Source organism: Spea bombifrons, chromosome 5, assembly GCF_027358695.1.
Source record: "Spea bombifrons isolate aSpeBom1 chromosome 5, aSpeBom1.2.pri, whole genome shotgun sequence".
NCBI lineage: Eukaryota > Metazoa > Chordata > Amphibia > Anura > Pelobatidae > Spea > Spea bombifrons.
In genome coordinates, this window is record NC_071091.1 from 89,307,265 (window position 1) to 89,322,124 (window position 14,860).

Genomic DNA, 14,860 nt, shown 5'->3' on the forward strand with positions numbered 1-14,860 from the left:
AGGCTGTTCTCAGAATAGGATTCCCCTGGCTCCCCTCCCCTCTGCCTGTTCTCCTCGGGATTTCTTGGCTTTGGTTGAAGAGCACTTGCCGATCTGTTGCTGCTGTCCTTGGTGATGCAGAGCTCAATCCAATTAGCTTTCACCTCTAGAGCCTCTGAGCCAGCTTGCCGGGAGATCCAGCCCGGTCTGCCCTGTGCTCGGGACGCGTGTGTGTGTGGGTGAGTGTGTGTGTGAGTGTGAATGTGTGACTGTGTATCCGCAGCTCGCTGTCTCCGCTCCGCCGCTCATCCGCAGCAGACCCATCGCGTGTACACACAACCGAACAGACATCTTCCCTGTGTGCCGACAGCAAGCAGCAGGGTCTGGGCTTTCATGGCTTCATGGCTTCTCTGACACTTTCTTATTTTAGCACCGGTTAACGTTCTGTAGACTTGTGGATTCCTGGATCTGTCCAACAAACCAGGCATGGGACAAAACAAAACCGAGCCCCCCGTGCCAAGTGCATTCGTCTAGTGAACATCTAGAAGGCAACATCTGGAACAGGGATGAACCTGTCCCTCTCTTCTGGTTGCCCAGCTTCTCATTAATCCAACTGGAGATCACTTCAAATAAGGTAAGTAGATGGGGCATTTCTGTTGTGCTCCTGAGCCTCTGCTGAGAGATGAATCATCACTGCTTACCCTGGTATTAATTCCAAATGAGGTTGATCATAAGGACCATATGGCTTAAAGTGGAAGGACTTAAAGGGTATCCAAATCTTAACTCAGTGGAGTCATCATGTCTTTTGTTGGAGGGACTTAGGAGCAACAAAATGATATAAAAAGTATGCAGAAGACCTTTCAGTGACACAATGTATTTATATTCCAGTGTAATCAAATAGCCTTTTATATATATATATATATATATATATATATATATATATATATATATATATATATTTATATATACACACTATGCAGTAAACACTGATTCACCAACACTAAACTTTGACCTATTCTTAATAGTAATATCACTACTGGGATGTGCCCAGTTTGTAAACATTGATCACCAAAAGTTTAAAAGGAACCGGATGGGTTTAAGATTCCACACCTCTCATTAGGGTACCAACATAAGTGAAAAATAGATAACATAAAAAGTAAAAAGCTATTGCAGTGTAATATTTTAATGATTGATGTGTACATTTATGGATGACTAAATGCACACATGGGTGTATGTTCCACTTGCCGTTGTAATCCAAGCAAATCGAGTTATATAACGTTTAAGCTTGAAATCTGTTCCGGCATGTATATCTGTAGTTCCAATATAAGATTGCCTTACTTTATTCGTGCTTTTAGAAGTGAATAACAATAGAAATGTTGGTCGCTTTTTGAGTGGAATGGTGGATCTTCTACAAATAATCAGTAATGAAGATTCCATGGTAAACAGCAAGAAAAAAAAAAGAAGACCAGAGGCAAATCATTTAAAATCAATAATAATCTTATCTGATACTGCTAAGGAGCTGGCAGAGCTGAGGGCGAAGGCAGAAGCCAGCACAAAATGTACTCGTCTATAAAAAGTTTGATAATCGTATGTCTTTATACAAGTTACTGGTGTGATCTCTCATCTCTCTGGTGGACAATAGGCCTTCATTGCTTAGCAACATATTGAAGGCCCATCAGGCATTTGCCAATGGAATAGATGGTTGAAAGACAGTACTCATGGTGTTGTGGCCATGTGCAGGTTGTGACCTTCATCCCAAGGTGGTTATGGTACTGAGTCACTGACAAAGTGTTTCCAAAGGTTTGCTTACACAGAATGGCATATATCTACTGAATGGTGCACCGATTGTTCACGTATTATGTTATTATGTAGATATATTATATCTACTGAATGGTGCAACCTAGTGTCATGTATTATGATGCACACATTCATCATATACACAAATATATACATCAAATTAGTAAAAGTATATATATATATATATATATATATATATATATATATATATATACTTTTACTAATTTGATATATATATATATAAAGAGAGAGATCCTTCTTTTCATTGCTCGCTGCTTTCCAATATAAAGTGTCTGATACATCAACTGCCTATCATGGTGTTCATCATAAGATCAGAAAAAAAAAAAGTTTTTATGGTACGAATGACATAATACAGAAACACTTTTTACATGGAAATGTAAAAAAGTAGCATTTTATGCTTTACTTTTTCACTGTATTATTCAGTTAAAAATAGATTCAGAAATCTGCAGTTAGTGACCAACAGGGGCATCATCAAAACGATGTTCACCATTTTTCACCAGAAATCATCTACAAACTGCTTGACGTTATTATTTATCAAAATTCTGGTTTCTGGTTCAAATTCTGTAAAAAGGGTCTTACTATTGAATGTTCTTGCAGGTTGCATCATTCCATTGGTTGCTATGGCGATAAGATCACATTTCAAACATTGCATAAAAGAATCACCTTTTACCTCCACTATTTTAGCACAACATGAAAAAAAGCATACTGTATAAAAAAAAATGGATCGCTCCAAAGTACTAAAATGGTACTAACATCATGTATTATATTTATTCCATCCCTATATATATATATATATATGTGTATATATATACAGTATATATACATAGAGTTAAATATAAAGATAGTGCAGCCACTAAAAAATCCTCTTCACTGCATATTCTCTAATCCGGTTAATTTGTTTACAACGCCATGTTGAGTTTGATGTAATGTAATACGTTTCCGTATTATTGTGTATAAATTGATGATGTTGTGATATCATGACTTATTTTTTATCATGAGTCTATTTGCCAGATAGCAAGGGTCTATCCTTATTCTGAAATCCTTCTTTGCACCTAGACAGAATATAGAAAACTTAATGTAAATGTAGATAAAGAATTTCTTTCTGATAGCAAAGCTATAAGACCCAGCTAAAGCTGTGAAACCTAGTTTAAAGGTCGTTATATTACATTTAAAGTTTACTTAATAAGCTGTCGAAAGATAAAGAACTTTTTACACCTTACCATCTCACCTGTTCATTATTGCACAAGAATGATGCAGGGGCTGCCCCTCCATAGTGCATAGGTAAAGTGGTTAAATATTTCCACCTATCTATATATATATAAATATAGTTGCCAAACATGGAGGATTTTAACTTTCTATGATGTATGGGTAGCTGCAGTAACCCATAGCATTGCTGATGGTGGATTTATATGCAAACTTGGAAGCCAGAAGTAGGCAAGATGGAACATGTTTGCTGAGATACTTCTTGTAGAAGACAATTACATTATATAACGTTCATTTTTTTCCTCTTATAAACCAAATCTTCTGTTTTGAGACTATATTTATAAAGAAGATGTTGGGGTCAGGAAACACTGCTAAGCTATGAATGCAGGAAATGTACGGTAAATCCAGCATTGTACGTGTCTGCAGCTTCTGATCTGTACAGAAACAAAAATGTTGCTTGCGTATTTCCCCTACTATATAATGTAGTTTAGAAATACAGAGTTTGCCATTGCTGGTGGTCTGTGTACTGTTGTATGTAGACCACCAGTGGTTCCCATGATTCTTCATAAAATAGAATGTGGTTAAAAGGGTACAATTTTCTATCTAGAACGGTAGACCTTCTATTAGACTGTTATGGAATCTATGTATTTGATTTTTTAGCAAACATAAATTGTGGGGAAGCGGAGTCAGTTGCCCAATGGCAATGCCACACTCATGCTGGCACCATTAAGCTACACTCATGCTGGCACCATTAAGCATCCAAAGCTAGGAGCCCAAAAATAGTATCCCTAGATGTTTGGCCAATGGTGGTAAGGGCAACAGCTCTCAATATGCACAGTCCAGGTAATGGTTAATGCATATTAGCCAAAATAAGCTGTGTAAAAGGGGTATGGCAATGATGCAGTCTGGGGGTAAATGCCTAAGGTTATTCTGGTGCCTGGTGGCTATATAAAACATATATATATATATATATATATATATATATATATATATATACATATCAGAGCAGTCAAGGAGGCAATTGGCCCTACTCGCTTGCCAGTTCTCCCCTGCTTACAGAACATTCGATTATAACACTGGAGGATAATTAAATATAAGCACTCCCCAAGTCCATTTGGCACTGGGCAGTCATCTCACCAATGAGAAGAGTACCATCGACACAGAAAGATTGGACATCACAAATACCTTCCATAATTGTCACTTGTACAGGGGCATTAGACATTGGATCAAAAGTGTTTCTTTATAGATACAAGACATATAAGAATCACAAACAGTAATAGCATGGCATATGTGAATGCATGTGGAACTACGTGTATATACATGTACATTTTCATTCTTCTGGGTTGGGAAATTCTTGATATTTGCAGTACTTAATTAGGTGAAAAGTAGTAGTCGGATTTGGTCTGACAATGATTGAGAAAGATTTGTCCCCAGGCTTCCTAAACTTGTTTTAAATATAATTGTAATTAGAAAAAGTTTGTTGACAGATTATCCTGAAGGTGACAAATGTCAGTACTGTTTCTTGTATAAGGCTGTAAGGATTAAAAGCTTGCCAAAAATTGATCTACTGTTCGAAATCTGCAGGATAAATATATCAAGGATGTAATAATGTGTCTAAGTGCTATTTTTCTTGCTATTATTCTTTCTACTGACATCTCTGTTGTAAAGCATAGAGTTTGCCAAGCTGAGGGTTGGGTAATACATTTCTCACCCTTGGTACTCAAAGGGTTCAACGTAAACCCATTAGAAGAATAAATCGTAAAATGTATCCTACTTTAGGGTAACCTCCTGTGCACCAGTGTGACTGGGAGTACATTTACTCAAACCATTAGGACTATCCGAGTTATGCTCCTCTCATTGAATCATTGGTGACCAAGTTTGGGACAACATACAGAAGCTGGAAATGTCTCAGAAATCAAAGAGTTGGATGCTAGTGCCAAACTTATTATTATGAATGGAAAGGGAAAAAGAATTAGACTTTCGATTCACTGACCAGTGTAGAGATGCTTGCGCAACCCAGCAAAGATAGAACATTACACATTTACCTTGTTTTGATATTTGAAAGCACCAAACACCTCCATGTAATGTCATTCTCCATATCATCCTTTCTCTCGTTTGCATGATGGATAAGGTTTACAAGGATCATGGCGACCCAGCGTGTATACGGCACAGGGATGTCACAGATGTTAGATGTGTGCAATTGCCAACATAAATGGCAGCAGCACCCATATCTGTTTATATCCAAGTCATTTCAATGTTATTTCATGTTGTTCTGTGTTAACAAAGTACAGAAGAATATTTCAGAGGAGAAATGTGAGAGCAAATGCCATTGTCTAAAACTGGAGGGTCAGAGGTTTAGATGTAATGTAAGTAAGTTCTACTTTACCGAGAGGGTGGTAAAAAACTGGAATAGCCGCCCAGCAGAAGTGGTAAGGGCTCATATAATGAGGTAATTTAAACATGCATGGGGTAGGCATAAAACTATCCTGAATCTGAGACAAGATCATGGGCTGATTAAGGTCTGAGTCTCTCCATCAGGAGAAAGAGGCACACTAGATGGGCTGAATGGTTCTTATCTGCTGTCAAGTTCTGTTTCTATTTTCATTTTTAGATACATTTGGTTTTAGTGTTTCCAAATTTAAAATGCAACATTTTGTACCCTCTGAATACGCTATCTGTTAAGGAAATAAAGGAAACAATTCTACTTATTTCAAGAACATAAATAAAAAGTCCATGATGTCACATACAAAGCATCCAGTATAAAACTGCATACATGTACAGCTGTATAAGGAACCCGAATCAAGGATTTATAGAATTTATTTTTAAAAAGCCATTTTAGGACATTTGTTAGAAATATCATAGCAGATGAAACCCAGAAAGTAATCAATAAACAATGATCTCCAGTAGGTCAGAATTCTGGTTACAGGTTATGAAAATTGATTTAACTGGTGAACAAGATTGTGTATTAGTCTGCGATCCAAATACTTTATAAAATTGGGCACGATAGCTCCAAAAAAGAGTAATGAAACGACCTCTACTACCGCAAATAAGATAAATAATGTTCAGCCTTATTTCCCTGCCTATTCGAGACAATGGAAAACTGTCAACTTTACTGATGTGCCTTTTGCTTCTGCTTTGCAGTATGTGTGGTATATTTTTAAACAAAGAATAAGTGCCATTTATTTAATTTTGGGCACCGTGTGCAGACTTCTGGCACCAGTGAATTGTGGATTAATTTCCTTCTCTTTGTAATTGTAATAATGTTGTTCTTAGCAAAGCTAAAAAAACTGTTTCCAAAGGCTCAGACATCCAAACACAGAATATGAATCTTAAAATAATTATAATTTAATACACTAACTAAATATTGCACATTTTTGGAGGATTTTTCACCGAGATTAGAAGTGTACTTCAAACAGCAAACCAAATTCCTCTCTGGTAATATGTATATAAACGTATTTATTTAAACGTAGTTATGGCTTGTTTAAAGGTATTCACAATTCCATAACACATAAGACAATAACACAGGCCTCTGCTGTTCCTGCAGCCTCTGTGTAGGGCTCTGGGTTGTAAATGATGGATGGGGGGAGGCTGGTAAGTAGGCAGTTGCAATAACTTAGGCAGGGTAGTCATCCACCTTTGTCTGAGTAGGCTACTTTGGCATTTTAGGACTAGGATCTCTTCATTAAATTAAACTACGGTTAGACGGGCCGGACTGATGATGGCTAGGCCGCCATGGTACTTTAAGGCCAGTGGCCGCCAAATGACGTTGAACCATCTCCTGTTGAAGTCTGCACACCTGGATATGCAGACTATGGGGGCCGTGTTGAGTCGGCACAGCCTCCATAGTGTAAATTAGCCGGTTGAGGAGATAAAAGATCTCTCCTGTAACCGGCTCATTGAGCAGCGGGATACTGGGGAGCCTGATCACCGAAGTGTCGGCCTAGGCCAGAATATGTGGCTGGTTCTATGTTATGTACTGTCACCAAATGTGCTGCATTGCAATCTAAGTATGTATGCAACTACATACAGACAATACACACACACATATATATATATATAATGTGGGGGCTGGGGCTTTTCATAAAAATATTTTCTTTTATTTTATTATTTGTCATGTATGGGTAAATAATTAGGATTTTTTCCACTTTTTGTAACATTTGTACCATTATATCATGTGATGCGATGCTCAGTTTGTTGGACTATACCTATAAAACGTAAGTCCTATCTCTCCTTGATAAAAACATTTAAATAGTCGGGGTGCACAATTTATATGTAAAAATGTAATTATGGTTTAACAAACATTTTTTTTTAAGAATCACTATACTTCCTAAAAAAGCAGCTAATGTTATTTATCCCTACCACTCCTCTAGAATGCCGTTCCATACGCCTACGTTATTAGTTTTTCACTACCCCTCATTTTTCCTGTTTTTTGTTACTATTTGTAGCTATGCTATTGTATGTAGATAATCCATAACATTTCCTGATAACATTCTGTTAATTTTTCATGTTTTTCTGGTAACATGATCTCCCTGACAAGTAACAGTAGCGTAAGTGAGGTTACAATAGTATTCTTCTCTGTGTATGCGCAGAAAGCTTTAGCTAAGCAGTAATGCAGAAGGTTTCAGGCAAAAGAACCATACCGGACATCTAACATTCTGCACTGATTTGCTGTTACCTGTAATCCACACAGGTAACACTTTTAATAAATATTAAAGGTATTTGCCCATTTTATTTACGACGTATGCATGTGAAATACCTGTCAATTCATTTATTTTCATCCATCAATATACCTGTTACTGACCCGTGCTCTGCTGACCTAGACGCGCAGTAAACATATAGATTTACGTGGAAGGAGAATTAATGCACACGGTAGTCCCCTGATGATTTATGTGCCACTCTGCTAAGAGCAGGCCATTTGCTTTTGAGCTTTTGTACATTGCCCGATGCTGAAGGCAAAGTGGAAATTTGCTGAAATGTCAGATGTGGGTGTTTGACATATATTAGAAATGACCATGGTCAACTAATGTACCCCATGAAAAAGGCACAATATATTCCTGTCAGCGGAAGTGCTTTAGTGTTTTTCTGTGGGTCACAGTTCTGTGGCTGCATGTTCTAAAAGCTGTCAGAAGAGCAAATGATACAGAACTGAAAATAACGGTATAATTATTTTACAGCATTCTACTTAATAATTGTGCATGGTTAATACACACATTACTGACGCACAAATACGTCATATATATAAATACTACTTCCTAACCTCTTTGTATTTTATTATTTTTTTATTTATATGGTGGTGACAGATTTTACTCTCTCCATAATTATATCTACATGCGTATATGCATATGTGTTTTATGGGCACTCCATGTGAAATGCATACATTTTATCCTGCCCTAGACAGGAAGAGAACTATACAGGATAAAGGGGACACAGTGAGAATACAGACAATACATAGACATTAATATGTAGTCCCCCCCCCCCCAGCTATAACAGCTTCCACTGTTCTGGGAAGCTTTTCCACAAGATTTTGGAGCGTTTCTGTTAGTATTTTGGCCCATTGAAAATGTGTGAGGTCAGGCACTGATGTTGCATGAGAAGGCCTGTCTCATAATCTCCTTTCCATTTCATCCCAAAGGTATTCGATGGTGTTGAGGTCAGGGCTCTGTGCGTGTCGGTCAAGTTCTTCCACACCAAACTCATCCAACCATGTCTTTATGGATCTTGCTTTGTGCACTGGGCCACAGCGATGATGAAACCGAAAAGGGCCTTCCTCAAACTGTTCTCACAAAGTTGGAAGCATAGCATTACCTTGCTGAAGGCAATAGACATTTTGGACTATGATATGTTTCCAATGGGCGAAAATTCCCACAAAAACACTCCAAAAGCCTTTCCAGAAGAGTGGAAGCTGTTAAGACTACATATTTATGCCTATATATTTTGGCAATATCATAAAAGTCCCTGTTGGTGTAATGGTCAGGTTTCCCAATATTTTTGTCCATATAGTATATATATATATATATATATATATATCAGGCCCGAACTGGCCATCGGGCACACCGGGCATTTGCCCGGTGGGCAGGGCCAGATTGACTTAGGGGCTGATGGAGCTGCAGCTCCAGGCCCCTACCTTAAAATAGGCCCAGTCAGAACCGGACTGAATGCGCCTATGCGGCCTCTACGGCCGCATTAACGCAGGGCATAAGGGGCACCTGCCCCTTAAACCCGCCGCAACTGCTACCGGGTCCGCCACTCTAAGGGACCGGGAAGCCCCCGCCAGGGCCGGTCTTACGGGTGTGCGGCCACACAGGGTTTAAATTAAAACATCGGGAGTTTTTTTTTAACTTTTTTTTTAACATCCTCCATGTTAAAAAAAACTTTATTTAACATGGAGGATGTTAAATAAAGTAAAAAAAAAAACCCCCGATGTTTTAAGCCCTGTGCGGCCGCAGACCCCTAAGGCCGGCCCTGGTGGGGGCTTCCCGGCCCCTTAGAGTGGCGGACCTGGTTGCAGTTGCGGCAGGCTTAAGGGGCCCTGCGTAGAGGCCGCATAGGCCCAGTCAGTCCGGTCCTGACTGGGCCTATTTTAAGGTAGGGGCCTGGAGCTGCAGCTCCATCAGCCCCTAAGTCAATCCGGCCCTGCCGCGGGCCCGGTCGCAGTTGGTGCTTGCTCCGGCAAAAAGGTAAGTAGGGTGAGGGAGGTGGGGTGCAGTGAGAAGGGGGAGAGGGGGGTTAGATAGTGAAAGGGGGTACATAGTAAAAAGGCGGAACATAGTGAGAAGAGGCAGATAAGATGGGGAGAGGGGGTAGTGTGAATGCGTATGAGAATGAATGAATAAATGTGTGGATGAATTGTGTGAATGCGTATGACAATTAATGAATTCATGTGTGGATGAATTGCTTGAATGATTTGTGAGACTGCATTAATGAATATGTTAATGATTTGTGTGAATGAGTGAGTAAATGCAAAGATGGTACATGAAGGGTGGGCTTTAACAATAAATAAATAAATAAATAAATAAAAATGGGCTGCTCAGGCTTAAATTCCTGGACCTTTTTTTTTGTCCCAGTCCGGGCCTGATATATATATATGGAACAGTCATGCCTACATTTGTTTCATATCTTCTTAGACAATATTGAAGGCTTTTGCCTTTCCTTGTGCACCAGCTCAAAACAGATTAATTGAATACAGACTCCCAATGCCAAACACAAGCAAGAACACACAGCCAGACTGCAATCAGAGAGAGACTGAGGCAAACATCTTTTTCCTAAGTGATAAAACACATTAAGATATTTTTATACAACGCGTACAGTCACACAGAGAAAAGTTTAAGGAGACTAAAAGAAATAGACTTTGCGTAAAGAAATAGTCACTATTATTTCTTCATCCCTTCTGTAGTCTAGCATGTGTAGTTGTGACAAGAGCCGAAATCCACCCAATCCAACATAAAGTATACGTCTAGTACAAATATTTTAATGAGATGACTCCTGAGTAGTGTGCCATTTTGGTTCCATTTGGATACGGTGGCTATACTAGTTAAGAGATCAGCAAAGATAATCAGCTTATCATTGTTTTATCAAAATTGTAAACCAACAGTGATGTTAATATCGTGATACAAACATCATCACTTGTTCCTTCTCTTGGGTAAGCACCAAACCTATCAAGTAGATCTACACCAATATTATTGAACTTGTTATGTTATGATGTAAAAATAAAATTATATATGACTTGCATGTTTCTTTTCTCTGTAATTAAGGATTAAATATTTAATGATTAAATATTATTTTGTCAAATTAAGATGGCATCATCTCTCTTGCAGAGTGGACCATACCAACTACGGAATCTAACGTGACCGCATGACTTTGTTTCCCATGACACAATATTCGAAAGAACTGATTTAAGCAACAGTGTGTTGTTCAACATGGCAGAAAAGGTTGCACCTGGGCTCAACAGGAAGGCTTCCAGGTCTACACTCTCCCTTCCACCAGAGCCGGTAGAAATCATTAGAAGCAAAGCGTGTTCGCGGAGAGTGAAAATAAATGTTGGAGGTTTAAACCATGAGGTTTTATGGAGAACTTTAGACCGGCTACCAAGGACGAGGTTAGGAAAACTCCGAGACTGCAATACACATGAAACTCTCCTGGAAGTGTGTGATGACTATAATCTGAACGAGAATGAATATTTTTTTGATCGACATCCAGGAGCTTTCACTTCAATTTTAAATTTCTATAGGACAGGGAAGCTACACATGATGGAGGAGATGTGTGCTCTGTCATTTGGTCAGGAGCTTGATTACTGGGGAATTGATGAGATATACTTGGAATCATGCTGTCAAGCTAGATATCATCAGAAGAAAGAACAAATGAACGAGGAACTGAGGAGAGAAGCTGAGACTTTAAGAGAGAGGGAAGGAGAAGAATTTGACAACACGTGCTGTCCAGAGAAAAGGAAAAAGCTTTGGGACTTACTGGAAAAACCAAACTCATCAGTGGCTGCGAAGGTAATCACTATTAGATGATATACTATTAAGCTGTTTCATTTTGCTCTTGTAATTTGAATTTAATAATTTAGGAGACATGATACTCTAGCCAAGCGAGCAGTGTGATTTGCTGTAAAGCGGTAACTAATAATGGAGTACCATGCAATCCTTGATTGTTAAATACTATGGTTTGTGTTTCCAAAATCAAGTTCCTGTGACTTTTGACTTTATTTCCTTTGCGGCAGAGAGACTTTCACGAGGTGCACTACTACGCCAACGGCAAAAGGCTGAAAATGTATTAACATGCACCTATTATTATTTGTTGTTTTATATAGCGCCATCATATTCTACAGCACTTTATAATGTAAAAATGTTAGCAAATGCATAGACAAATGGTGTGTACATCATATCTTGTTAATTCGATGTTCATATTTACATGAATATCCTTTAAAGAGGATGTACCCTTCATGTGCTATTAACCCACCCCTTTGAGAGCCTGTATGAGATGTTCCCTTTTATAAAAATAAAAATAGGCCTTTTGATGCTTCTCTGTATCCGTTTAAAGCTCATCCTCTTTGCAGTTGCAATTATTTGCCTTTAGATCTCCCCTCTATTAGAGGGTTTGGCACCCTGACAGGTCTGCACTCTATGTGCAGTAACTTAACCCAGGAGCTCTAATGGCCCTTTTTAATGCAAAGGTTTAAATGAACGATATATAAAACCTCTAGGAAATTAAAGTGCAGTTGCCTATAAAGCTCACTACAGCATTGTTCAAGCTCATTTGCACACTTGATAAAAACGTACTTTATAGTGTTAATTTCTAACTGTAACACGTAGTCGTTGCTGTTCACGCATTATATATACACAGTGTGCGTGTGTATACGTGTGTGCTTGTGTAGTTACTTTGAATGTAATCTTTTTTTAAGCTTTTGGGTCAAGTTATGACTTATAGTAATGTAGAAATAAATGAATAACCTTATTTATGGTAAATATCCCGCAACGTATTCAGAATTCGAAAGCATGTATCGGGAATGTCAATGTTAAACTGATGGGACAGGAACATGCCAGACAGAAATGCTTAGTAAGCTAGCATGTTAGTAACAGTTCTGTTTTTTGCAGTCACAATCCGTTTGCCATATTCGCTGTAATGCTTATAGTGTGTTTATTGTGGCTGGTTCATGGCAGCGTAGCAAAAATCAACACCGACAGAATACAATGCTGGGCCATGTGTATCCAAAATTAAGAACAGTTTGCTCACCATGTTTAGTCCATCTGTTACACTCTAACTCCCATCACCCTGAGTTTGACAGAGGGTAAATAGAGTTGAAACCTGGAGAAATGCCAGTTCTTAGACCATGCTCTAAAGCCTTATTTTGTGGTTAAAGATTATTTCCGTGATACTTTGTTAAAATTGTTTGGTGGTAAATAGCTTTTACCCTGCACCATTAAGTCATTAAAGGCTCTGCATTATTTATTCACAATGTATATTAAAATAGAACTCTTTAGAATAACTTAGTTTTATGTATGGTGTCAGCTACGCCTTTCTTCAAGTGCCAGTGTAGAGGGCATGATGTGCAATGCTGCACTCCGGTAAATTCTATAGAATAAACAGAAGGCCTTCATACCTGAGCGGGGCAGATGGGCTCAAAGTAAGTATGAACGCGTGTTTAGGTTTCCCTGTGGGGTCACACTCAGTATGTCACTCTCTTTCTGGATATTTCACAGACAGGTTTCACTTGGTATACAGCATTGTTATTGTCAACTTTGAAAAATGTGTTTCTCATTTAATGGCAGGAGGCTATTGCCCTTTGCTTCCCTTCTTCATGAGAAGAGCTTTAGGCAGCATGCAGTGCCATTCCTGTACCTCTCGGTGCTCCTTTTTTTGGACCTTCTATTCAATCCATTTTAACGAATATGTGTTGGACAAGACTCCATAATCCATTCAGTATGTTTTCACTATATTACTGGGCCATTTGGCTCAGTTTCTGTCCCAGGCTGAAAATGCCAGCCTTCTGTCCTTTAAGCCAACGGTAGCACCATCATCTGATACAGAAAGCTAAATTGTGGGGCCGCCATTTACCTCTAAAACGTAGAAAGATTTGGCTGTTGAAGTTTCTTTCTATTTACATAATCCTCTGGCATATAGGTGATAAGCCATGGGCACTTCCATTGACCAAGTAGATATAATACTGCTGGCCAAGAGGGGATTTGACATCTTTAGACAGCAGTCTCAGTCAAGTGAAAAGTTGGTCCCCTTGTGATTTAACACTAATAGAACAAGAAATATAATCTTGTGGCACAAAAGAAGGGGTGCATATTAAAAGGACTAGTTATGGAGGAGTTGTTTAAAAAGAACCATTCCTAACTTTCTATAGCCACACTAATAATTTAGAATAGCTATCCATTTATAGCTACTTCTGTCTGTTTGGGCAAATTGTAATAATTCACCCATTTCAAATCAGCAGTGTACTGTGTATCTGATGACAGATTCAGTGTGGAGGAACTATCCTCTATCAACAAAAAGGAACAATTCACAAATGTCAAAATGAGGCAAACATATTAGCTGGGATCACATGATGTCACCTGCAGGAAGGGTGCCTCCAATAGAATTCATAGTAACAAGAGACAGACAGGATCACATCGACATCTTGAAAGTGTGACCCTGCAGTGTTTGTCCTAACAAAACGCTCAGTCAATGTAGAGGACGGGTGGAAAAAGGGCAAAATGTTTTATTACAAAAATCAAAATATAAATGTTCAATTGCTGTCTAGACATTTAAGTGGACATTACATCCATCATGTGCATTTTTTGAATGAATACGATAGCAGGTCCTTTTAAATTTACATGGTGTCCTACCTGCTAATGCATAGGGGGATTCTTTTCATTTGCCTATCCCCAGATATTTTTGGTGCAGGAGGGGTGTTTGGCTAAACACACTTCCCTGCACAATATACTTACCACCAGTCACCTCCAGAACCGGGTTGGTGAATGTTGCAGATGGGGGTCTATTGAGATTCCTGTGACCATGCACAGAAAGTGCTCCTTATGCTTTTAGTCAGAGCACTTTCTGACCACTAATTGGTTGCTTCAAGCATCCAATCAGTCTCAAGAATCCTTGGACCTCTGAGGGAGGTATGAAGCTGCAGCTTTTCCAGCATAGGAAATGCTACCATGTAAGCGACTTAAGCAGTAAGGAGAAATACCTATTAAGCTAGTACTTTAATATGCACTCTTGAAAATGGTAAAATTAAATGAATAAATAACTTTAGAATAAGATGCAAATCTGTAAATAAAATGTAAGGTAATGTAAAATATCTGGCACCAATAACTAAAGTGTTGTTTCTGCATTAGCGATGACAAGCTTGTAAGGCATTCCACACTGCTTT

The 14,860-nt window shown here is 38.6% G+C and overlaps 1 protein-coding gene across 1 annotated transcript in view; it reads left to right on the forward strand.

The window, feature by feature from the left end:
- The first annotated feature begins 333 nt into the window (after nt 1-333).
- The window catches only part of KCNB2 (potassium voltage-gated channel subfamily B member 2), an 89,380-nt gene continuing 74,853 nt past the window's right edge, over nt 334-14,860 (forward strand). Inside the window, exons 1-2 of the mRNA XM_053466347.1 lie at nt 334-613; nt 10,815-11,495. Coding sequence (XP_053322322.1) covers nt 10,917-11,495 — 579 coding nt within the window. The 5' untranslated portion in view covers nt 334-613; nt 10,815-10,916. The remainder of the gene's footprint in view (nt 614-10,814; nt 11,496-14,860) is intronic.